Source organism: Xenopus laevis, chromosome 1L, assembly GCF_017654675.1.
Source record: "Xenopus laevis strain J_2021 chromosome 1L, Xenopus_laevis_v10.1, whole genome shotgun sequence".
Taxonomy (NCBI): Eukaryota; Metazoa; Chordata; class Amphibia; order Anura; family Pipidae; genus Xenopus; species Xenopus laevis.
In genome coordinates, this window is record NC_054371.1 from 69,938,032 (window position 1) to 69,965,433 (window position 27,402).

The window sequence follows — 27,402 nt, forward strand, 5'->3', positions numbered from 1 at the left end:
TTAGTTATTAAATGTACCTTGATATGCATCAAGTGATCTTATTAAGTTATTTTTGAAATTGTACTATAACTCCAGTCTACGCGTATAATAAAGGGGATCCTCAACTTATCAATTAATTCTTGTAACAATCTATCCGAAAGGTTAAAGGAAAACTATACCCCCAAAATGAATATATAAGCAATATATCATATTAAGTGGCATATTAAAGAATCTTACCAAACTGGAATATATATTTAAGTAAATATTACCCTTTTACATCTCTTGCCGTGAACCCCCATTTCGTGATGGTCTGTGTGCTGCCTCAGAGATCACCTGACCAGAAAAACTACAACTCTAACTGTAACAGGAAGAAGTGTTGAAGCAAAAGACACAACTCTGTCTGTTAATTGTCTCATGTGACCTAACAAGTATAGTTTGTTTGGTATGTTTGTGTTCACAGTGAATCGTACAATCCCAGGGGGTGGCCCTTATTTTTTAAAATGGCAATTTTCTATTTTTTATTACCCAATGGCACATATTACTAGAAAAGTATATTATTTATGAAAATGGTTTGTTTACCTGAAGAAGGGTTTTATATATGAGCTGTGTTATGCTATATCTTTTTATAGAGACCTACATTGTTTGGGGGGTATAGTTTTCCTTTAAGAAAGTTTGTAGTTGCTTTCCAGTCAAAAGATCAGGGTAGGCAGCAAGAAGTGAAGTCAGAGTCAAGGAAGAAGGCCAGGAACCGATGGATCAAGGCAAAATAGCAATTAAGGAACATCAAGAAACTTTAGCAAGAAAGACCTGAAAAAATAATAGGACGTAGCTGGGGGAAAGAAGGACTTTGTTTATATAGGCTTCTAAGTGGACTGCTGAGAAGCAGTCCAAACTGCTTGTTTGACTTTGCTCATTGGGAACAAGAAGGAAAATATGACTTTAGATTTATTTTCATATGCTGCTGTTCTTAACAGTAAATAACCAAACTCTTAGATATTTCTTACTGTAGGCAAAAAGTATGTTCATTGAACTAATGTTAGAATAGGCGTATACTGTTCCTTTTAACAAGGCAGTATGAGATTTAGCCTTATTTCAGAATCAGATTACGCACATTACATTCCATGGTGGGTCAAGCTGAAGTCTAAGCAACTTTTTAATTCCTATTTATTCTGTGTGTGGGTTTTTTATTATTTGCTTTTTTTATGCTATCTTTAATCTGGAATGTAAAGTGCTCTCATTTTGCTAGGGTCAGTTACTCTAGCAACCAAAAAGCAAATTAAAGGAAAACTAGATTTTCCTTGTACTCTTTCGATTTGGGCCCTTTCCTATTCATCTTCCTCATATGTGTTTGGAATAAGACTCAAGGAAAATTGTTTTCAAATGGTAGAATATTTCCCCTAGGCTTCTGGAGGACTCATACAGAATAAGGAGTCTTTTGTCCACAAACTTGTACTGAAACATATCCAGTCCGCTTCTGTTTTTAGCTGTGGGAAAAATGTGCCAAAGGCTTTATTTGATCATTTTATATGCTCTATTTGGAATCAGTGCTTACATGGGTGATGTTTTAGACTTGATGGCTTCCTTTATTAATGCGCAATAACTGGATATAATCTCATGCCAACCAAATCGCTACTAAACCTCTTTTTGCCCTGCACAATTATACAAAACCAAAATGTACAAAAACATTTGTGTTTATTAAAAATGCTAAATTATTGATATCGTCAAGACCAGAAAGTGGTTTGTGCCTCCCATAAGCTAAGATTTAGGCCAGAACAAAAGCGAAACTGAACTTGGGTGGCAGTATCTGTTGAACTGGTCTTGAGGCAGCGTACTGACTTCCATTGAATTCAAATGCAGCTTAGCAGAATGTTTTGCCAATGGATAAAAAATGATATCTATCAGTATCCAATACTAGGCTGCAGCAAGGCAAGACCTTAGGTCTGTAAATGTAAAAACCTATAATGGAGCTTGGGCTGACCTAGGATATGGTAGATGTATTATATGTCTCCAAGTCTTGAATGATTTACTTAGTTTGTTGTTTCTCTACCAGAAATACCTTGATTATGTAGTTCTGAATGAGATGCTCCACTCATTGCCTTTTGTCACTGTTTTATGGCTTTGTTTGGAGCTTGGGTCAGTGCACTAGAAGGGCCATCTCAGCACTGTTATGCAGTGTATACAGCATTTACTCACCAGCGATGTTAATCTCCCATCTTCCTTCATGGCAAGGTAGCGATTTGCAGTGATTCCCTTTATTGATACCACTCCCCGCTCTACAGCTTGTAGCTGTAATTTTACTGCAAAACAGGAAACAACATTAACTATGCAAAATCCACACAAAAAAAGTATGATTTTTATCTATATAAATATATATACAGTGCACAGTTAGTATAACAGCTGCTTGAAACACAGCCTCCAACTGCAGTCAAAAATATAGGTGGAGTTATAAAGAGGTCTAATTGATATTATTTTTCCTTTTATACAGGCTTTGGCTAAATCTTGAGCGCCTATCCTAACACGGTAGCTCAGTCTCGCAACACAAGGGTCCTGAGTTTTATTCCAACACTAGACATGGTATGCAGGAAGGCTTATTTATATATTGTGGGACAGCATTCACAATGCAAGTGCTACAGACAGGCAGACTTCACTGAAATAACATACAGTAAGGGCAAGGGTATTTGGTAAATTACTACTAAGGATTGTGTATGTTGTCAGTTTGTCCTTCCACACCCTGCACTGGTCATTGATAATTTGATTTAAATTTAGTGTGAGAATATAATAAGGAAATTAGACTGCATGCAGTAATCACAATCTCCTGACACTTCTTCTTTGGAGCTACTACCAAAGGATGCTGGGAAAAATGGTGCCTTCCCTATTAAGGCATTGGGATTAAGGATTAAAATGAACATGCCTTGCTGGATGTTTTTCTCAGATCCTATAATCAGATAAAAAAATGTTTTACCTGGCTGACATCCCAGCATTTCCTCTCTGAGGTCAAACCCCTTGCCCTGGGTAAGCAAAGAATTATCTCAAACCTTGTGCATGCCCACTGTCTTATTTTATTGTAGCGAAGGGTGACATACCGGTCACCTGGCAAGTCCACACATCAACGCTAACCATTGGAGAACCCAACAAAGACCTTTGTGCTTCTTTGTATTGCCCAACTGTATACCTAGAGGCAGATTTATCAAGGGTTGAATTTCAAGTTTATAGGAGTTTTTTTAAACTCCCATGAATTTGAAATTTGACCAATCAAAATGTAGAATTTTTCTTCAAAGTTGGGTGAATGCTATGGACCCAAATAGTCGAATTTGGGTTCTTAAAGGGCCAGTGTATTATATATCTCGAAAATCGAATTCAAAATTTAAAAAAAAAAAGAACTAAAAATCGAATTTTAACAATTCCCTAGTCGAATTTGACAGTTTTGGCCATAAAAAAACTCGAAAATTTGAATTCGAATTTTCACATCGACCCTTGATGAATCTGCCCCCCTTGTGTCTGAGGATGTGACGTTATGGGAAGCTAAAGCAGGGGCCTCAATCTTCTAAGAACAAAGCATAGTTTGGGCAGTACTGGTGCTGTGAAATGCTACACACTTTTTAGCACCATGTTGATTTGTTTTTGTGTCACTTCCTTAAAGGGGTTGTTCACCTTCCAACAATTTTTTCAGTTCAGTTGGTTTCAGATAGTTCAAAGGCTTTTTCCAATTATTTTCTAGTTTCTATCAGGCAAATTCACTAACACGCGAGGCGCCGAACGCTAGCGTTAATTCGCTAGCGTTGGGCATTTTCGCTACTGCGCAAATTCACTAACGAACGCTGGCGTAGTTTCGCTAGTGTTACTTCGCAACCTTACGCCAGGCGAATCTTCGCTAGCGACGAAACTACGCAAATTCACTAACTTGCGCAGTGTAGCGAACGCTACCTTTTACGCTAGACTTCCTTTGCCACCTCAGACCTGGCGAAGCGCAATAGAGTAGATAGGGATTGTTTAAAAAAAAAGTCAAAATTTTTTCTAAGTCCCAAAAAACGCTGGCGTGTTTTCTACATGATGGCTGATAGGCTGAAAAAGATCGAAAATTTTTTGGGGCTCCCCTTCCTCCCCCCTACATTTCCTGACTCATAGCAACTTACCTAGACAGTGGGCACATGTGTAGGGCAAAATAAAAATTTTATTTGCGGATTTGAAGGTTTTCTAGGCATTTGTAGTGCAGATACGTGTTCCTCCATTGAAATTTGAATTTCGCGCCGTATGCAAATTAGCCTTCGCTAGCGCAACTTCGCTTTATATAGCGAAACAACGCTAGCGCAACTCCGCAACCTTACGCTACCCCTGTGCGCAACTTCGGATTTTAGTGAATTTGCGAAGCGCTGGCGAAACTACGCCTGGCGAAGTGTGGCGAAGTGCGGCAAAGTTGCGCCTATGTGTTTTCTAATATTGAAGTGTAAAGTTTCATTTTTTCACCTTCTAAAGCAGCTCGAGGGGGGTCGCTGACTCTTTAAACTGTTCTAAATTGCTAAATTTAGTTGATACATTTCTGATCTTTGTCGCTGCTGAGCAGAATCCCTATTGATTACCCTAGCAACCATGCACTGATTTGAATAAGAGACTGGAATATGAATAGGAGAGGGTTTAAATAGAAAGAGGAGTCATAAAAAGTAGCAATAACAATAAATTTGTAGCCTTACAGAACATTTGTTTTTTAGATGGGGGTCAGTGACCCCCATTTGAAAGCTGTTATGAGTGTGGGGGGGTGTAAAAAAAAAGACTTATCTCTGATTTATTTTTTTATTGCTTATTTTTCTGTTCATGTTTTCTGCCAAACTGCTGTCTGGTTGCTAGGGATGATTAAGGGCAGATTTATCAAGGGTCGAATTGAAAATTTGAATTAGAATTCAACTAGGGAGTTATCCAAATTCAGTTCGAGTTTTTTAAAAAATTTAAATTTGATTTTCAAGATTTATCTTAGAATGGCCCTTTAAGAATTCAAATTCGACTATTCGAACCACCTAAAACCTGCCGAATTGCTGTTTAAGTCAATGGGAAAGGTCCAGGGATCAATTTGGAGATGTTTGCAGCCTTCCTGACATTCGAGTTATTTTCTGAGAAAAAACTCAAATTAAGTTTAATCAAATTTGATTCAATTTCGATTTGAATTTTCAGGTTGTTTCAATTCGTCCAAGCTGGTAAAATTTGATTTTAATAATCCATTTCAATTGGTCGAATTTCAAATTTATGGGAGTTTTAAAAAAAATGATCATTGATGATAAATGTGCCTCTAAATGTTAAAATTCCAATCCTTATTGCTGCAGCACAAATAATGCATGATTCAAAAGGACACAAAAAATGGGGGCAGCCAGCAATGCCACCAGGCAAAGGGTTAAACCATCATATTGGTAGCACCAATGGGAACCTACTGACCCTATAAACATTGAAAGTCTGAGCTGGAGAACATAAGAACCAGAAACAAAAATAATCAGAAATCTACAGAGCTATAACAAACTGCCTTAGACCACTAATAACATATGATACAATATAATAATAATATAATAATATATGAAGTTACAGTAAACTGTAATGATACCTTGCTGGATACATTCACGAGTGATTTATTAGTGTTCCACAACATCTGTATTGCAGAAGAAGCAAATAAAAAGGAACCACACTGACATATGAACTCATGGTGCAGTATGAAGATTTACAGGCACTATGGTATAAAGGAATACTGTATATAGCAGAATGAATTCTCTGACAGTCCATGGGGAAGTGTGTAACATACCTGGCGCCTTGAGCTTCGCACTAATATTTATGTTACTGTCTTTTTCAAGGAAATGTATTCCCGGGCCAGGAAAAGGAAACTAAACGAAGGACCAGTAAAATAATATGAATGGGTGAACACAGTACATGGGCTGCAGTTATTCTTGGAGAATTAAAAAAAAATAATAATCTCAATTGTGTGGGAGAATGGGACAAATAGGCAAATAATTAGGCCAAAAACACAAACATGAAAAAGGGCCTTTTGACTAACAGGAGGCTGCAGCATAACAGAGTACTAATACACAGCCTTCCTATAAAAATAACGGCAGAACTGAGGTGAATGCGACTATTGAAAGGCTCCAAATCATACGAAGCCAAGTACATATGCTCTACTAATCTATAGTGGGGAAATTGAAATACACATACTGCACAGTAGGGGGGTTATTTACTAAAATCCAAATTTATTTCATAATTTAAATTAAAAAAGGCTCGACCTAACTCCCATCCCCGATTTTGTCTAATTTATTAACAAAATAACTCAAATTAATCGGATCGGGAATAAAACCCGATAAAATCGAGTAAAAACCCAAATTGTACGTTTTTTCCGGACTTTTTCCCCCCGATTCGATCAATTTTTTTGGGTTTTTGCCCGAAAACCAAGAATTTATCAGATTATCTGGCTAAACCCAGCACAGACCACAATATTTTCTAATTGGGATATGGACATCTCCCATTGACTTTTACATTACATCGACGGGTCTGAGGATTTTTTAGATTCTGGATTTTTGCAGCATCAAGGTATAGTAATTCCCCAAAAAAACCTGTTTCTTTTCCCTCGAAAAATGCGAGTTTTTGCCTCAGAAAGCCCAACCAGATAAATTAGAGGTTTAGTAAATAACCCTCTAGGTGTTCAGTTATTGCTCCTACTTGTAGGATTGTGTTTTATGCTCTGAAAGAAAGCAAGAGCCACAGAAACTAGGGAGTGAAATGGTGCTTAAACCAAGAGACTGAATTTAGGGAGATAAACCTTCCTTCGACTTGGTTGTTGCCCTGCCAAATAACTAGGGAGCTATTGTATGACTGTTACATTATTGCACATACGTGTGCAGCAACAGATTTGCTATAAAATACAGTTCTTGGACGCCAGTGTTCTATCTATTAGTACGTGCAACCCTCGGTGTGTTATCTACATTCTATATTATTCATATTCAGTGTATAATACTGTTCTGCTCCTGTCTCCCCACTGTGTTATTCTCCAGCTCCTGGCTCCCCATAACTGCATCTAGAATCCTGGGACAGAAACACTACTTTGTGAGAAAAACATGGTGATTCCACTCAAAATTATACTATTGTTTTCAAGACTGACAAACCTATAGTTATTATACAATAAATCATTTATATCAAAAGCTTTTACAATATCTAAGAAGCCTACATGTAAATATTCTATTTTCCATACCAGAGTTAAGGACACAGAGAACCATTCATAGGATTTTCCAGGTGACCTGATGCCCCTAGAGTTTAATAAGTACTTCTGCCATCTGAGTAAATGATTTGCCTAAGAAGTAAAGGAAATCCTAACTGCACAGTAAGACCAAATTAAATGCAATCCTGCTTTTTAGTTCTACTCTAAAAATAAATGTTTTCATATTCTGCTCCCCCTCTCTTTTAATACCTTATGGTGGTTGCCAATCAGGTATAAGAGAACCTCAGTTTTATTAGTTCAGGTCTTCTGGCCTTTGGATGTGCTGCCATTCTACCATGCTTTGACTTTTGCTTAATTATATTACCCATCACAACACCTCTGTACATTCCCTCTAACCCGCTTGTAAGACCCCAAATACAGTTTTTTTGTTTCCTTTCATGCCCTGTAAATATTCAGAGGCAGGTGATTTATACAGCCAATTGTAATTGCAGTTTTCTTTGGTACCTACCCAGCAACATTATCGCACCAACATAGGCAACAAAGTGCCTTTGGTAGTAAAGTTCTATACTATTTTAAAGGGGTAATTCACCTTTAAATTTACTTTTAACATGATGTAGACATTTTCCAGTAAGGTATTTGAGCAGCCATCTGAAGGACTTGTTTAGCCTAGCAACCATGCAGTGGTTTGAATGAGAGATGTGAATAGGAGAGAGACTGCATAGGAAGATAAGTAACAAAAGCAATACAATTGTAGCCTCACAGAGCAATAGTTTTTGCCTACCAGGAGTCAGTGACCCCATTAGAAAGGTGGAGAGAATCAGAAAAAGAAGGCAAATATTTCAATAACTATAAAAATAAATAATGAAAATCCAGTGCAAAGTTGCTAGAAACTGTGTATTCAATAACATATTTAAAAAGTAAAAACAAAAAGTATGGTAAATGTTTTTTTGAAGGCACAGTAACATCAAAAAATGAAAGTAATAAAAATATAATGCAGTGTTGCCCTGCACTGGTAAAACTGCTGTGTCTGCTTTAGAAACTCTACTAACTTATACATAAGCTGCTGTGTAGAAATGGGGGCAGCCATTCAAAGGAGAAAAGGCTCAAGTTACACATCAGATATATAAAGCCTTTTTTGAATTTCCACCATTACACCGCTACACATCAGCTTGTTTATATGAACTATAGTAGAGTTTCTGAAGCAAACACATCAGTTTTACCAGTGCAGGGCAACACTACCTCATATTTTCATTACTTTAAAATGCTTTCATTTTTTTAGGGGCAGATTTATCATAGGTCGAAGTGAATTTTCGAATTAAAAAACGTCAAATTTCGAAGTAATTTTTGGCCTATTCGACCATCGAATAGGCCAAACTCGACTTCGATTCGAATTGAAAAACCTTCGAAAATTCGACCACTCGAAAATCGTAGTATTGTCTCTTTAAAAAACTTCGACACTTCGCCACCTTAAACCTGCCGAATTGCTGTTTAGCCTATGGGGGACCTCCTAGAACCTATCTGAGGCTTTTGGGCAAGTTTTGAGAAGTCAAAGTTTTTTTTTATAAAAAAAAATCCTTCGATTTGATCGTACGATTTTACTTCAATGGTACTTTGATCGAATACGGTCGTTTTCACTGGAAAAAATACTTTGACTATTGAAGTACTCAACTTCGATGGTCGAATTTCAACGTTTTTTTTACTTTTAAATTCAATCAAATATGCCCCTTAATGTTTTGGGCGTTTTGGGGAGATTTGGTCGCCTGGCGACTAATCGCTTCATTTTGAGGCAACTTCGGAAAACAAATCGCCGCGTGTGATTAGCACTGGCGTTTTTTCATTTTAGCTGGCGCAAAGTCAGGGAATAGGGATGTAGCGAACGTCGGAAAAAAAGTTCGCGAACATATTCGCGAACTTGCGCAAAAATGCGAGCGGTTCGCGAACGGTTCGCGAACCCCATAGACTTCAATGGGAAGGCGAACTTTAACATCTAGAAAAGACATTTCTGGCCAGAAAAATGATTTTAAAGTTGTTTAAAGGGTGCAACGACCTGGACAGTGGCATGCCAGAGGGGGATCAAGGGCAAAAATGTATCTGAAAAATCTGCCTGTGTGTGCTTGGAAGAGATAGTGTAGGGGGAGAGCTGTTAGTGATTTCAGGGACAGATGATAGTAAGCTTGCTGGCTAGTAATCTGCTTGATACTGCTCTGTATTGGAGGGACAGAAGTCTGCAGGGATTTGAGGGACATTTTAGCTTAGGTAGCTTTGCTGGCTAGTAATCTACTGTTCTCTTTAAACAACTGCCATACGTTGACCTTGTAGGCATTGTTTGCCCAGTTTTTTTGGACGCAGCCACTGAAGCACAGTTGCCAGAAAAAATATGCCATATAAATGCTGAAAATAGTAATTTTTCGCCATACGTTGACCTTGTAGACATTGTTTGCCCAGTTTTTTTGGACGCAGCCACTGAAGCACAGTTGCCAGAAAAATTATGCCATATAAATGCTGAAAATATAAATTTTTTTGGTTGCAGCCACTGAAGCACAGAGGCCAGAAAAATTATGCCATATAAATGCAGAAAATATGCATTTTTTTGGTCGCAGCCACTGAAGCACAGTTGCCAGAAAAAATATGCCATATAAATGCTGAAAATAGTCATTTTTTGCCATATACGTTGAGTCAACGTATGGCAAAAAATTACTATTTTCAGCATTTATATGGCATATTTTTTCTGGCCTCTGTGCTTCAGTGGCTGCGGCCAAAAAAACTGGGCAAACAATGCCTACAAGGTCAACGTATGGCAGTTGTTTAAAGAGAACAGTAGATTACTAGCCAGCAAAGCTACCTAAGCTAAAATGTCCCTCAAATCCCTGCAGACTTCTGTCCCTCCAATAACAGAGCAGTATCAAAACGATTACTAGCCAGCAAACTTTCAACTGTCCCTGAAATCACTAACAGGCAGCAGCTCTCTCCCTACACTATCTCTTCAGCACACACAGGCAGAGTGAAAAAACGCTGCAGGGCTTCGGTTTTTATAGGGAAGGGGAGTGGTCCAGGGGAGAGCTTCCTGATTGGCTGCCATGTACCTGCTGGTCTGGGGTGAGAGGGCAAAAAAAAGCGCCAACAATGGCGAACCCAAAATGGCGAACGTCGCGCGACGTTCGCGAACTTCCGGCGAGCGCGAACACCCGATGTTCGCGCGAACAAGTTCGCCGGCGAACAGTTCGCGACATCTCTATCAGGGAAGGCACCAAACACGCCCAGTGTGGACTTGCCCTTAAGGTCCCCATAGACGCAAAGATTTTTCTTTGGTGAACGACCAATTTTAGTGCAATTCAACCAATCTATCAATTTATCGTGAACTTAGTGGGAATCGAACAATCGTACATCTTACAATTGTTAGGTTAGAAAATTGATCGACCAGGTTAAAAAATTGTCAAGAAGGCAGCTTTCCTGGCTTCAAATAGACAATATCGCTTGAAATGGTCTTTTTAGTTAATGGACAAATCGTACATTTAAACAGTTGTTTCAAGATAATCTTGGTCTCATGATAAGTAAACAATATTTTAAAAATCTTTACATCTATGATCAGCTTAACTGTTCCTTTAATTGTAACCCCTGTAAAGGGCAATGTAAGATAAGAGGAAGTTATGCTGCTACACAATACCATTGCTGGCAACTACCAGTTTAGTTGTATGTCAGACCTTCAACCCATATGGTTTGAGTCATTTAGCATTTTAAGTCAGCTTTAAACGAATCCTTTCTTGACATATGTTTGTTATTTTTACACAAACGTTTACACAATAAAGATGGGTATTAAATGTTTATGTTGGTTCAATATGTCAATTTATGTTTTCAAGAAAACTATTCATAACACATACACAGAAACATTGTAAAATGTGGTGTAATGGTCCTTCTGTTAAAGGATATCTTAAAAGGGAGAAAAAGTTGCTCCACCTCCAGATTTTGGCATAAAGCCTTACAGATGTGTTTACCAGACAGAGAAGGAGAACTCTGCTAAACAAAACAGGTAATGCACTACTATTTATACCAGCAGGCGTGTAAGGGTTAATGAGGCTGAAATGAGTAATTCTCCCAGAAGCAGTGTGCTGTGGTGGCATTGTTATTCATTCCCTTCCAAAATTTGTCATGGCGTCATGCAGATCCTACCCCCACACCTCCAATCATTTGCCAGAGGAAACCACTTATACTGCGTTTCAGAGCATCGCACTCAGCTGCCTTATAAAGAGTTGTTCCGGCTACGAAAGTAAAGAGGCACGAAAAAGAAGACGGAAAGAATGAACTTGTTGAAAGTGTTGAATCATCGGACTAAAAGTCATTTGAGCAGCCAGTATTTTTTGGTCCTCATACCTATGTTTTTCCTGCAAAAACACGTTGCAGCCATTAAAATAAAGCACTACGTAAATATGAATACAGGTTCCATAATTTGTTTCTGAATCCTGAAGCTACTTGTAGTTTAGCTCGGCAAAAGCACTAGAAACGAAAACATGCTTAGTCACATTCCATAGCTGATGTTATTGGGTTCATTGCTTATCTATAAAGAATATTTGGACTGGGCCAACGGGACACTGGGAAAAAAAACCTGCAGGCCCCTAAATGTGTAGCTGTTTTGTTGTGAGTGTTCGTTACAAATAAAATGACTTTTGAGATCAGTGATAAAGAACAAATATGTGTCTATCTTTCTCTCTCCTATAATCTGTGTTTCTTATTCCACTTTACCCAGATATGGACAGATAGGATTCCATTACAATTATCTGGATTTCAAACAGAAGTCCTTATAACAATAAAGATCATCCTGAACCCACTCTCCCAAAGCTCCCTACCTGTCCTTTGTACCTGAAGATAGGTTTTTTATTATGGGTTATAGGAATACAGGTATGGGACCTGTTATCCAGAATGCTCAGGACCTGGGGTTTTACGGATAATGTATGTTTCTGTAATTTGGATGAAAATCATCTAAACATTAAAGGAAAACTATAGCCTCAAAACAATGTAGGTCTCTTTAAAACAATATTGCACAAAGCAGCTCATGTGTAAAACCCTGCTTCATGTAAATTAACTATTTTCATAATAATATACTTTAATAGTATGTGCCATTGGGCAATCCTAAATAGGATACCAATGCCAATTTAAAAATGGCAATTTTAAAATTGCCATTTTAAAAAATAAGGGCCGTCCCCTGGGATCGTAGCATTCATGGTGCACACAAACAAACCATACTTGTTAGGTCACATGAGCCAATTAAAAGACAGAGTTCTGTCTTTTGCTTCCACACTTCTTCCTGTTAGAGCTGCAGTATTTCTGGTCAGGTGATCTCTGAGGCAGCACAGAGATCATCACGAAATGGTGGTTCAAGGCAAGAGATATAAAAGGGCAAGATTTACTTAAATATATAGACCAGTTTGGTAAGATTCTTTAACATGCCACTCAATATGATATTAGCTATCTGTTGCTTAAATATTTCATTTTGGGGGTAAAGTTTTCCTTTAAATTACCCCAATAGGCTGGTTTTGCCTCCAATAAGGAGTAATTATATCTTAGTTTGGAACAAGTACACGGTACTGTACTGTAATCATTTAAATTTTTTTTGGATAAAATAGATTCTACGGCAGACAGCCATTCCATAATTTGGGAGCTTTCTGGATGAGTTTCCGGATAATGGATGGATCCCATACCTGTATATATTATTCCAACTTTTCCACACAATGTGGTGATTAAGCTGGTCTACATGTACAGATATTGTTATTATATACAGGACTGGAACCAGCATCTTCATACCCTTGGTTCATATTACGGTACTAGGGTAGAAACTTTCAGTCAGTTTGTGCAGTTAATCTGTCAATCAGGATATTGTCATAGTGGCAAAAGGTGATTCTCCTGACTGGTTTCTCTAGTGCATCTAAATGGAAGAAGAAGCATCTCATATCTAAAATGTTTATGCTTATCTGATGAACAATAATCTCTTGCCTTCTTCTTACATGTTAAGGTCCCCATAAACGCAAAGATGTTTCTTTGTCGAACGACCGATTTTAGCGAAATCCAACCAATCCGTCAAATTAAAGTGAAGTTAATGGGATTTGAACGATCGTACATTTTACGATTTTTCTTCCGATATCTGTCAAAAAATTGATCAGCCAGGTTAAAAAAATGTTATCGGTCCCAGTGTAATCTATCTATGTTTGCAGGGCCAAGCAGGCGGCTACCCTTCAGTTTTGCTGGCAATATCGCCTGAAATGGTCTTTTTAGTTGATGGACACACCATACATTTAAACAATCGTTTCGAGATAATAGTGATCTCACGATAACTAAAAGACCTTTTAAAAATCTTTACATCTATGGCCATCTTTTTTTTTAAAGTTTTTTATTTTGCATTTTCAAAACAAACAACATATACAAATAAAGCAAAACCAACAGGCTTGACACTTACATGACTACTGTTTTCAATTATTTCGTGTTTTAAGGACAGTTCAAAAGTACATGTACAGTGGAGTACATGAGGCTTGACCTCTAACCAAGGTTCCCATATTTTCTCAAATTTCCGGGGTGTTCCTCTAGCATTGTAAGTCAATTTGATCAGAGGCAGTGTCCCATTTATGAGGTCAATCCATTGCTGAAGTGTAGGGGGGTTGGGGTTCATCCATTTCATTATTACTAGCTTTTTGCATAGAACAAAATAGATTTTTGTAAGGGCACTGCTTCATATATAATACCCAATAAACAGGTCTCAGGGGACTTAATTCCAGGAAAGGATAGAGATATATTGGTGTATCGGATTACTTCTGACCAGTATGTTGCCACTCTAGGGCAGTTCCATATCAAGTGGAAGAATCCAGCTTCTCCCCTGCCACATTTCACGCATTTGGCTCCCTCTGATCTACCCATAGCCTGAAGCCTTAGTGGGGTAATGTAAATTTGATGAATCATTTTAAATTGAACCATTCGGTCTCTAAGTGATATTAGGCAGGGGTACCTGTAGCCTCTTCCCACTGATCCTCCTCTAATGAAGGAATAAGTGACAGCCATTTTTGTTTGGCTTTATTGAATGGGGAGGGTTGGGAAGATTGAATTATGTTGTACAGTTGAGATAGTATTTTGGCGGGGTCTAGAGTCCAAAGTCTGACTTCCCATGCCAGTGGTATGGGTGTAATTTGGAACGATCTGAATTGTGCATAAAAGGCATGTCTCAGCTGGAAGTATCTAAACAGTTGTATGTCTTGCCGATTCAATTTGATTTTTAATTGGTCTAGGGAGACAAAACTACCTTCCACCAACAGGTCTTCTAGATGTCTAATACCCATTAGTGGCCAATATTGGAAATCTGCCATCTATGGCCATCTTTACAAGTGTTTCCCTGAACAACCTACAGCTATTTGTAGTTGTTGCTGTAGTCCATTAAAATGTTCCTGGCTTATGTTTTCAACTAGATATTGAATAAACAAGGATAACATGTATATTATTATTTTTTCTTCCTTATATTTGTTTGCTTTAAACGTTCAAGATGTCCAGTGACACGGAAAACAAAAGTGACAGCTGTTAAAAAAAAGACCTTATGTAAATCAATAGGCTGAAACACAACCCAGAGAAGTGATCGCTATCCAAATGTTCTTCTGTTGAATGGAAACTGGGATCATATTGCAAAGCAGAGCAGCCTTAGGATATGGATTGAAACCAAGCTGTAAAAAGTACAATAGGTCACACCATTAAAAGCATAGTCCTTTATACTATATAACTGGGAATAAATCAAGATAACCAAGCTATAACCTGTAAAATGGGTTATAAAATGATAATATGAAAGGGATAATTGCAATAGGAATATGGAGGGGAACTTTGGGACAGCCATATTCACTGCCATGGAGCAGCAGCCCCTACAGCCTTCTAGCACAACCCTATTGTAACGGGCCCGAAGGCACAGTAATAGTGTAGACCAAAGAGGAGACCAGACCAGGTTCGAGGTACAAGAGGGTTTAATCCAAAGAATCGTCAGAATACAGGCAAAAAGGTCAGACCAGGCAGAAGACAAGCGGAATCGTAAGACAGGCAGGAATCGGTACACAAGTAATCAATATAGTAAATAACACCCAGGAACTCAGTAACAGGAACCTATAGTTGGGCAAGGAGTGGAAGGGGAAGTGAGTTTAAGTAGTCCCAGGGTTGGCGCCAATTTTTGACGCGCTTGCGTCAGACGCAGACGCCAGCGTCCCCACGCTGACGCCTTGACGCCGGCGCCCGATTCTGACGCCGGCGTCCGTTCCGTCGCCGACAACCAATCCCGGAATGGGAGGGAGGTGAGGTCATAGACCTGTGTCCAGCAAGAGCCATGTGGTGAGGTAGGCGGTCGCCATCTTGGACGCCATCTTGAGAAGCCGAGGTAGATTCCATTACAGTACCCCCCTCCTTAGGGGGGGCCTCAGGACCACCAAGACTAGGGGAGAGAGGAAATAATTTATGGAATCTACGAACCAAGATGGGCGCATGGACATCTGAGCTCCTGACCCAGGAGCACTCCTCGGGACCGAACCCCTTCCATTCGATGAGATATTGAAGAGTGCCCCTGGAAAGACGAGAGTCCAAGATCTTCTTCACCTCGAATTCCTGGTGACCATCAAGCAGGACTGGAGCTGGGGGAGAGGAAGAAGAGGAAGAAGATACAGCAGGTTTGAGAAGAGAAACATGGAAAGCATTTGGGATCCGCATCTCAGGAGGGAGTTGAAGACGAACCGCCACCGGATTGATGACTTCAAGGACAGGAAAGGGACCGATGAATCTGGGACCAAGCTTGGGGGTCGGAATCTTCAGGCGGATGTTACGGGTGGAAAGCCAAACTTTGTCCCCAGGAGCATAGGGTGGAGCGGAAATCCTCTTCTTGTCAGCAGACCTCTTCTGGACCTGGGAGCTCTTCAGCAGATTGGAAGAAACAGCAGCCCAAATAGCCATCATGTGGGCAGCCTGATCGTTGGCGGCAGGGACATTGGTGAGGAGAAGATCCTGAGGGAATGCCAATGGATTCTGACCGTATACACAGAAAAAGGGGATTGATGTGAGGAAGAATGGAAGGCGTTGTTATGGGCAAACTCAGCCCAGGGAAGGAGATCCGACCAATCGTCCTGGCACAGGGAGACATGGCAGCGAAGAAACTGTTCTAATGCCTGGTTCACTCTTTCAACGGCTCCATTCGACTGTGGGTGATAAGCAGAAGAAAATTGCAAGGAAATGTTGAGAGCTTTGCACAGGGATCTCCAGAATCTAGAGACGAATTGTGAACCTCGGTCAGAGACGATCTCGGCAGGAAAGCCATGGAGACGAAAAATGTGTTGGATAAACAGCTTGGAAAGTTCAGGAGCAGAGGGGAGTTTATGGAGGGGAATGAAATGAGCCATCTTGCTGAACCTGTCAACGACAACCCATATGACAGTGTGACCGGAGGAAACGGGCAGATCCACAATAAAATCCATGGCAAGATGAGTCCAGGGACGAGATGGAATGGGTAAAGGAAGAAGAAGTCCTTTGGGGGGAGAATGTCCAGATTTGGAAGTGGCACAGATGGTACAAGAAGAAATGAAGTTTTTGACGTCCTTTCTCATGGATGGCCACCACACCAGGCGAGAAAGGAGTTCGGTAGTTTTTTCCACTCCGGGATGGCCGGCCTGTTTAGAACTGTGAGCCTGAGAAAGAAGAGACTGACGACAATCAGGAGGAACAAATGCAACCCCAGGAGGAATATTGTCAGGAGCCGAAATTTGAGCAGAAAGGATCTGTGAAGCCAAGGAGGGAAATAGAGCAGCGACGATCTTGGAGGGAGGTACAATGGGTTCAGGATCTTCGGAACAGGGAACTTCAGGAACAAAACTTCTTGACAAGGCATCAGCTTTTCTATTTCTAGAGCCAGGACGAAAAGTGATAATGAAGTTAAAACGGGAAAAGAACAATGACCATCTGGCTTGTCGGGGATTCAGGCGTTTGAGGGATTGGATAAATTCAAGGTTTTTATGGTCTGTAAAGATGGTCACGGGGATGGAGGATCCTTCCAATAAATGTCTCCACTCCTCCAGGGCGAGCTTCACTGCCAATAACTCACGATTCCCCACATCGTAGTTCTGCTCGGGGAAGAAAATTTCTTAGAGAAGAATGCACAGGGGTGTAACTTCCCATCCGAGGATGATCTCTGTGATAAGACAGCTCCAGCTCCCACATCTGAGGCGTCGACTTCGAGGAAAAAAGGAAGAAGAAGCTCGGGGTGTCTGAGAATAGGTGCAGAAGAAAAGGCAGATTTCAAGGATTCAAAGGCGTCCAAGGCTGGAGGAGGCCAGTGCTGTGGTTTACCCCCCTTGCGGATAAGGGCCAGGATGGGGGAGATCTTGGAAGAAAAACCTTTAATAAATTGTCTGTAGTAATTGGCAAAGCCAATAAACCTCTGGATAGCCTTAACACTTGTGGGGAGGGGCCAATCAAGAATTGCCGAGACCTTGGCTGGATCCATCTTGAAACCCTGCTGGGAGATGATGTACCCGAGAAAAGGGATGGAGGATACTTCAAAGGAGCACTTTTCAAATTTGGCGAAGAGACTATTTTTTCTTAGGCGAAGAAGAACTTCCTTCACTTGGGAGCGATGCTCGTGGAGATCTTTGGAAAAGATAAGAATGTCATCCAGATAGACGACAACGCTTTGTCCCAACAAGTCTCTGAATATATCATTAACGAACTCCTGGAAGACCGCTGGGGCGTTACAGAGTCCAAAGGGCATGACTAGGTATTCGTAATGCCCGTCTCGGGTATTGAAGGCGGTCTTCCATTCATCCCCTTTACGAATTCTAATGAGGTTATAGGCACCCCGAAGATCCAGCTTGGTGAAGATCTTGGCCCCTCTTAGCTGATCGAAGAGTTCGGAGATTAGGGGGAGAGGGTAGCGGTTTTTAATGGTGATCTTGTTTAACCCCCTATAATCGATGCATGGTCTCAGACCTCCGTCTTTTTTTTCAACAAAGAAAAATCCGGCACCAGCAGGAGAAGAAGAAGGGCGAATGAAGCCTCTTTGGAGATTCTCCTGAATGTAGGTCTTCATGGCGGCCGTCTCAGAGGGGGAGAGAGGATAGGTGCGACCCCGGGGAGGCATGGAACCAGGAAGAAGTTCGATCGGACAGTCATAGGGTCGGTGAGGAGGAAGAGTCTCTGCAGAGCCCTTATTGAAGACATCGGTAAAATCTTGATAGGCAGATGGAAGGGAAAAATTGGAAGACACAGAAGACACTTTGATAAGAGGTACGGCAGGCAAACAGTTCTGAAGGCAATAGGAACTCCAGCGGGAGATTTGCATGGATGACCAGTCAATGACTGGGTTATGAGTGCACAGCCAGGGAAGCCCGAGAACGAGTGGAGTTGAAGGGCAGTCAATGAGTAGAAAGGCCAATCTCTCCAGATGCATGGTGCCCACTCTTAGAGAAAGTTCAGCGGTGGTTTGAGAGATAATGGCCGAAGACAGAGGGCGGTCATCAATAGCCAATACTCGCAGAGGAGAAGCCAAGGGTTGTAGGGGGACCGCATGACGAACAGCAAATCCTCTGTCCATAAAATTTCCAGCAGCACCAGAGTCCAGGAACGCTTGCACTGGGATCTTCTGGGAACCGAATTGGATCTGTGCCGGAAGAAGAAAGCGTTGAATAGAAGGTTGGGGAGGATAACAAACACCACCCAGATAGGTCTCCCCAAACCTACCTAGGTGCTGGCGTTTCCCGGCTTCACCGGACACTCATGGGCGAAGTGCGATTTACCCCCACAATACAGGCATAGACCAGCAGCCCTTCTCCGTAGCTTCTCCTGTTCAGAGAGACGAGCCCGTCCTATCTGCATGGGTTCCTCAGAAGATGGAGCAGAGGAAGCAGAAGCCGCAGGAGTAGGAGAGGGAGAAGCAGTAGCTGGGTTGAAGAGTAGGGGTCTCTGGAAGCGGGGAGCCAGTGTGGATTGGAACCGGGGAAACTTCTTCGAACGCTCTCTGTTGAGCTCGACTTGAAATTCCCTCTGTCGGGTGTCAACCTTTACGGCCAGCGCCACCAGATCCTCCCACCGAGAAGGAATTTCCCGGGAGACCAGGTCGTTTTTGATACGCATGGCTAGGCCGTTGTAGAAGGCGGCATGGTATCCATCATTGTTCCAGGTGGTCTCCGCCACTAGTGTGCGGAACTCGATTGCGTACTCAGGAACAGAGCGAGTGCCTTGCTGGATCTGGAACAAGCGAGCCGAGGATGACATAGCTCGACCAGGGGCATCGAAAACGACCCGTAGTTCACGGATGAAGGCCCTGGCGTCGTCAATCAAAGGGTCCCTCTTCTCCCACAAAGGTGATGCCCACTCCAAAGCCTTCCCCTGCAGGCGAGCAATGATGTACCCCACTTTAGCCTGTTCGGATGCAAACTGACCTGGCAGCAGGGCGAACTGGATCTCGCACTGGTTGACGAAACCTCTGCATGCATCAGGGTCGCCACTGTAGAGGGGAGGCGCAGGAATGCGAGGCTCCGATGGTTGGAGTGGGCTTGCAGGAACGGCCACAGGGACCGGGGCCACAGGTGATAATGCCGACAGCTTGTCCAGGATAGCTTCTAGAGCCTGACCGAAGTGCGACTGCTGAGCTTCGTATGACTGCATGCGGGAAGCCAAACCGCGGATGGCGCCACCGACATCAGGTGGAGCTGGAGTCTCCTCCGAAGGGTCCAGGGCCCAACTATACTGTAACGGGCCCGAAGGCACAGTAATAGTGTAGACCAAAGAGGAGACCAGACCAGGTTCGAGGTACAAGAGGGTTTAATCCAAAGAATCGTCAGAATACAGGCAAAAAGGTCAGACCAGGCAGAAGACAAGCGGAATCGTAAGACAGGCAGGAATCGGTACACAAGTAATCAATATAGTAAATAACACCCAGGAACTCAGTAACAGGAACCTATAGTTGGGCAAGGAGTGGAAGGGGAAGTGAGTTTAAGTAGTCCCAGGGTTGGCGCCAATTTTTGACGCGCTTGCGTCAGACGCAGACGCCAGCGTCCCCACGCTGACGCCTTGACGCCGGCGCCCGATTCTGACGCCGGCGTCCGTTCCGTCGCCGACAACCAATCCCGGAATGGGAGGGAGGTGAGGTCATAGACCTGTGTCCAGCAAGAGCCATGTGGTGAGGTAGGCGGTCGCCATCTTGGACGCCATCTTGAGAAGCCGAGGTAGATTCCATTACACCTATATCATGAGATAAACTGATGCACACATTGAAGTTCAAAGAATTGGTTGCAGAGTTTATAAACTTTTGAGGTTCAACCCATTGAAACTATAGAGTAAGCTTAAGTAATAAAGTATACAATATCAGAAAAACCTAAGAATTAATATAAGCGGAAAACAGTAAAGACAATAACTGGTAACAATTTTTATAAACATCTTAATAAAAATATCCAGATTTTTTTAATGAGTAATTTTGGGGTGCGTTTAAAGGACCACAACGACAGCAGACAACTATTTTTACAGCTAAAAAAATAAATACATGGAGAATTGCTCATGATATAGCCATTTGCTGCCTATGGGTTTTATACAAGGTCTGGCACACAACTGAAACAACAATAAAACAATACAATCAGCCTCTTGGAAATTCTCATGGCTATTTTTTGCTGTTTGTTGTCTGCCGAATTTAGGCAGTGCCATGTGACTCACATTTGACATGGCCACACTCTATGGTAGTCACAAACATTTAGATTGGAACAGTAAATGGCAAAAAAGGGTAGTCATTTTTGCTCAGTAGTCAACCCGCTTCTCACTACTTGCTCCTAACATGAGTGATTAGTTATGACTGGAGTAGCTACTCTGCACCCTCCAGTCGGAGCCTGGCATAAGGCCACCAAAAATTAAAGAAACTAATAAATGACCAGTGCCTTTCTAGTCAATACCACAATATAAATGAACAACCAACACTAACTTGAGTAAACTAGATAATAAAATATCTTGCGGTAAATAAATTTTCTTTAAGGCATACTTCAAAAGCATGTATGCAGTTACTGGACAGAAGCCAACCAGCACATTTTGGCAAGCTCCCCTTCACACAGTAAAATCCCAAAGGATTAAAAGAAAACATATTTCTACTCCCCAGTGCAGGAGGGAAGCCAAGGAGCACAGAGGTAAAATGATTTGTCTAACATCACACAGAGACTAAGTGGCAATGGCTAAAGTTAAACCCACAAAAGTATATACTTTAGCCCAACTCATTAACCGCTAACCCACCGTCTTCTGCACAAATATCAAAGTGTACTTCAAACAAGATAATGTGGGAAACCCTTGGGTATAAGTATATCGTAAATTACATTATGTGATCAAAAAGATTTTCTTGCTACGCCTACAAAACTTGTGATTTTTCCATACTGTATTTGGCAGGATAAAATATAAGGCTGTTTTTTAAGAGAAAGTATGTGGGAAAACAGAAACTCCAAAAAGAGAGGAAAAAAATAAAAACGTAGCAACCAAACAAATGTAAATTCTACCTTCTGATTGATTGCTATGGGTATCTAAAACTGAACCAAATTCTGTGCTTTCTTTACATTTTCACTTTCCGTTACACACAGTAATTAAAGAAAGTCAATGGCAGCAGCTTAAATTTTACTCTTAAAAAGGGCAACTTTTCAATTGGTCTTCATTTTTTCTTTTTTATAGTTGTTTAATTATATCCCATCTTCTGACTCTTTTGAGCTTTCAAATGGGGGTCACTGGCCCCATCTAAAACACAAATGCTCTGTAAGGCTACACATTTATTGTTATTGCTACTTTTTATTACTCCTCTTTCTATTCAGGTCCTCTACCATTAATATTCCAGTCTCATATTCAAATCAATGCATTGCTAGGGTAATTTGGACCCTAGCAACCAGATTGCTAAAATTGCTAACTGGAGTTCTGCTTTATAAAAGGCTAAATAACTCAAAAAACAAAAATAATAAGAAATGAAAACCATCTGCAAATTGTCTCAGAATATTACTCTCTACATTTTACTAAAATTTCTCTCAAAGGTGAACGACGCCTTTAATCAGAAGCCATTCTACAGTAATATGATCTATTAATAGGATATATCATGTGCAATGTTCGGGAACTGTAGTTTGCCAGCTAATTGATCTTTCTGTTATTTAAAAGGGTTGTTCTCCTTTAAATTAAGTTTTAGTTATGATAGAGAGAATAGTATTCTAAGACAATTTGGAATTCGTTTTCATTATTTTGTTTTGTGGTTTTAGGTTATTTAGGTTTTCATAAGTCAGCTCTTCAGTTTTCAATATCAGCAATCTGGTAGCTAGGGTACAAATTACCCTAGCAACCAGGCACTGATTTGAATAAGAGACTGGAATATGAATAGTAGAGGGACTGAATAGAAAGAGGAGTAAGAAAAAGTAGCAATAACAATACATTTGTAGCCTTACAGAGCATTTGTTTTCTAGATGGGGTCAGTGACCCCCATTTGAAAACCCATAAGCATCAGAAAGCGTCAGAAAAAGAAGGCAAATAATTTAAAATCTATAAAAAGGCCAATTTAAAAGTTGCTTAGAATAAGCCATTCTATAACATACTAAAAAATAACTTAAAAACCACCCCTTTAAAGCAAAGTTCAAACCTCTGCATTGTTTACTAGCGTAGAGTAAGTCACCTCTAATTAAACTGGATAACTAACCTTTTTATCATTTTAGGATACACTAAGTCCCCCCAACCAGTAGCTCGCGAGCAACATGTTGCTCTTCAACCCCTTGGATGTTGCTCCCAGTGGCCTCAAAGCAGGAGCTTATTTTTGAATTCCAGGCTTCCAGGCAAGTTTTGGCTGTATAAAACTAGGTGCACTGCCAAACAGAGCCTCAATGTAGGTTGACAATCTGCATAGGGGCTACCAAATGGCCAATCACAGCCCTTATTTGCACCACAAGAACATTTTCATGCTTGTGTTGCTCCCCAACTGCTTTTACTTCTGAATGTTGCTCACGGGTTCAAAAGGTTGGGGATCCCTACTAGAGCATCCAGATCACATGGTTAAATAATTACAGGGCAGATTTATCAAAGTGTGAAATTAGAGCTCACCACAGAAAAACTCACTTTCTATTCATTCCAATGAGATTTTTAGAAGCATAGTTATCAAATGTGAACTTTGTCACCCATTAATAAATGTGCTTCTAAATATCTATATCTAAATATAGGAATGAATAGAAAGTGAGTGAATTGTTTTATGGTAAACTCTATTCTTACATTTTGATAAATCTACCCCTAATGTTGATGTGTCTTATCATTAAAACTCCCAACAATTATTTGGCACTGAGTGGTTTAGAAGCCAGACAATCTCAGATATTTCACAAGCTGTTTTGGATTTCCGCATTTCCACACAAACAAGTCTCTACATGTTCTAGCTAAGCCCGTTTTATGGCACTTTTTTTTGGATAACTAGGTTGTGTTGAGCTCACAGGGGAAAAATAGGACACGGATGGAGGCTGGGGAAGGTGAGGAGACAAATGTTTGGTTTTATAGTACCTACAAATTGTCATGAGTTGCCTTATTTCTTTAAAACTATAAAGGTATAAGAGGAATGTCATCACTCTGCCAATGATTGGTCAACTAAATACAGAATGAAAAATTCCCTGAGCACTGCATTAGATATTCATTAAAGTCTCTGATATAAAGCTGGTGAAGGCAACTACTGACACTTATAGTATAGTTAGGAGCAAGTGTGAGCTAGATTGTGAGGCTACCTAACGTACAGTTACAAGATAAGTGACCAGCATAGAACATGGATAAAATATGCCCTGGAAAGCATCAACATCAAAGGTTAATTACATTTTTTTTCCCAGAAGCAACCTGTATTATAGGTACATTAAAGAGGCAGAACAGTTTACAATGTGACATGTTAGATGTAACATTGGGTGTTCGACTGCCAAATCAAATGAATTAAATTAAACATAATAATGTGACTTTAAAGAAATATCATGCCATTTTAATAAGAGGCCACAAGATAAGCAATTTATGATGTAGGCTACAAGATCAGATACAATCCAATGGACTGTGATACAATCATACAAAACACTGATCAACTAAACTGCTGGGTCACGGGCCCACAAAGAGATCATTAATAGTGATGGGCAAATTCATTTGGTATGCGCGAGTTCGCCGAGAATTTCCACGCTTCGCTGCCCGCGACTAAATCCGCAAAATTGCCGCCAAAATTCACCAGCGTCAAAGATTTTTTGATGCCGGCGACAATCAACATACCCCCATTGACCTTAATGCGCCCCATTGATTTTGACACCTGGAAATTGACGCCAGCATCAACATTCGAGTTTCATGAATCTTTCACCATTGCGCAAATTTTTTCTGCGAAACGGGATAAATTCACATATCACTAATCCTAGTTTGGTCATAAAATATCCATCTTGTATCTAAAATGATTTTGCATGAGGTTAGTTTTAGGCTTTTTATGCACAGGGCATTATGTTTTGTAATGTTTCTTGAGACAAGATCAGATAACCTTGCTGTCTTCTCACCAGGACACTATCCTGAAGAAATGTGATAGGGACCATTTGTACACATTCCACTGGGGTAGGGGCATAACGCATAATGCCTGTAAAGTGCTACATAAGTACATAATAATTATAATTACAAATAAGCTTAGAAATGTTGACTGTTGCTTTCATTGGGGTCAGTGGGAATCTGTAAAATGGAATAAACTATCCACAGCCTTATATACCAGGCTTTGCAATGGTTCTCCCCTTTGTGCTCTGTCCAAGCAAAACATTGAACACAGTAAACTAAAAATAGCAGCATTAAACTGCCAAAAAGGGTGTTTATTCATGCTACATGTTTCAGCTTCACAGGCCCCTTATGAGGCATATGAAGCCCAAAACACCTTGGGGGAAAATTTAACAAAAAGTGAAGTTAGAGATCACCACTAGTGATGGGCGAATTTGCGCCGTTTCGCTTCGCCGAAAAATTCGCGAATTTCGCGCGAAATTCGCGAAACGGCGAAAAATTCGCGAAACGGCGCCGGCGTCTCGTTTTTGACGCCGGCGCCCGTTTTTGACGCCGGCGCCCGTTTTTCCGACGCCGGCGCCCGTTTTTGGCGCCGGCGACTTTTTTCGAAAAAATTTTTTTTTGACGCCGGTGAATTTTTACCGCGAATTTTCGCGGGCGTTTCGCGAATTTATTCGCTCGACGCGAATCGCGCAAATTCGCCGCGAATTCGCGCATGGCGAATAAATTCGCCCATCACTAATCACCACAGTCCACTAGAGTGAAATATTGCCTCTCTCCATTCATTTCTATGGAATTTTTTAAAGGCGTATTTATCAAAGGGTGGTATTTCACTCTAGCGGACTGTGGTTACCTCTAACTTCACTTTATGATAAATGTAACCCTAGATAGAATCACACTGGTTATGAAAGCTAGGCAGGGATATTGCCTAAAACACTAGGTGGACATTAAATACATGATAACAGCACACAACAAAACATTCATGGACTAGCTTTATACACACTCTAAGTGATGTGACCACTCAGGTCCCCTCAGGGAGAATGGCAGCTGTGGAAATGCCCCTGCCCACCTGCAGCTGTTTCCCATTCATTGAAATCAGAGTACGTGGAAGTGAGTTTCCCCCCAAGTATGACAGCGCCATCTGCATAAAATAATAAAGTTCTGACCAATTCCGAATACTGACATCAACTTAAAAGCACTGAACAACTGGCCAGAACACATTTTCTCCACCAATAATGCACTTTTCTTGAATATTTAAAGGTATTTTAGAGTTTAGTTCAGATTCAGAAGTCTGTCTGATCTTTTAAAGGAGATGACTTCAATATATATTGAGTAATATGGCAATGATACACAGTATAACCACATTCTGTGCCACTGAATTGGTGTCTTATGGCCTTTCTTGACTTACTGTTTTGATACGCACATCCTCCGTTTGGAACCATAACCTTTAATAAAGAATTATAAGGGGTGTGCTTGTGCAATAATCACAGTAAATGAGAGCATAATATGTATTTTAATATAATGTATTGATAAAAACATCAGGGTTATAATGTGTTGTGGCTGTAGCTCTCCAACACCACAGTTGAAGGCTGGGAGTCCTATTTCAGCAGTAGCTGCAGGCTGGACGCTCCAATTTTAACTCATTGAAAGCAATAAATGTATATTTATACATGAGGTGTCATAGAGATATTATACTCACGGAGGCAACTTCGGGCGACTATGGAAAACGCTAAAGCACACGCGGCAATGCGTTTCCATAGTCGCCCGAAGTAACCTCATGGAGGCAACTTCTGGCAACTATGGAAAACGCATCGCCGCGTGTGCTTTAGCGCAGGCGACTTTTCATTATAGCCTATGGGAAAACACGATGAGGCAGTTCGGGGAGATTGTCGCTTAGAAGACGAGGCGGATTAGTCGCCAGGCGACAAAATCTCCCCGAATCTCCTCGTGTGAACTAACCCTAATACATCTATGATAAAGAGAAAGGCTATAAAGTTCCAATTACCCCTATACCCCACACACACTGCCCATTCACCTCAAACCCCCACTCACTGTGCGAGTCACTTTTGTCCCTTGACCCGTCCACTCTCCCGTCTGAGTTTATCCTGAGGAAGAAGCCCCCGTTCTTGCAGTAGAGCCTCTTGGGGTCTTTAAAACTCCCTGGTGAAAAAGGAGTGTTTCCCCCATCCTCGGATTCAGTTGGCAGAGTTGTGATGCTCCCTGCCGCCATCCCTGCAACAATGTTTCAGCCCTGCCTTCCCAGCAGCCTCTCAGAGTCCAGACGAGGTCCAACAGGTAGCAGCAGTTTGTTTTCTGATAATAGCCCTGTGTCTCGACTCAGTTTCCCTGCTCAGGGCCTCACAGTTCATTCAATTGGAAGTCTGGCAAACTTTTCCCTTTGTGAGGTATTCACATGCAGCCCTCCTACAGTGCCTCAGCAGCATCAGTAAAAGCACCTTTCAGCAGCCCTTGGCAAATCTGTCATCTCCTGTAATTCAAAGGCTTCTGTAGCATCTCCTTGCCTGCCCCTGGCTCATGGCTGCTGCTGCTGAACTTTCTCTGCCTTTCTATATAAGCAAAGTGAGGCGGCTGTGAGAGTAGGCAGCGTGCAGTGTGCTCATCATTCTGATCCAGCCCTCTGCCATCAGGACTTATTTATTTATACAGGACTATTCCTCCGCCCCTGCTGTGCGGCCCCTCTGTACTGCTGCTGCTGAGGGCAA

At 41.1% G+C, this 27,402-nt stretch overlaps 1 protein-coding gene across 1 annotated transcript in view; it reads right to left on the reverse strand.

Annotated features, from left to right (window-relative positions):
• Positions 1-27,182, reverse strand: part of fgf2 (fibroblast growth factor 2 L homeolog) — a gene marked incomplete at its 5' end in the record, with an annotated part of 39,319 nt that extends 12,137 nt beyond the window's left edge. The window contains 2 exon segments of the mRNA NM_001099871.1: positions 2,173-2,276; positions 26,732-27,182. Of these exon segments, the coding sequence (NP_001093341.1) occupies positions 2,173-2,276; positions 26,732-26,909 (282 nt within the window).
• Between the last annotated feature and the right edge of the window lie 220 nt (positions 27,183-27,402).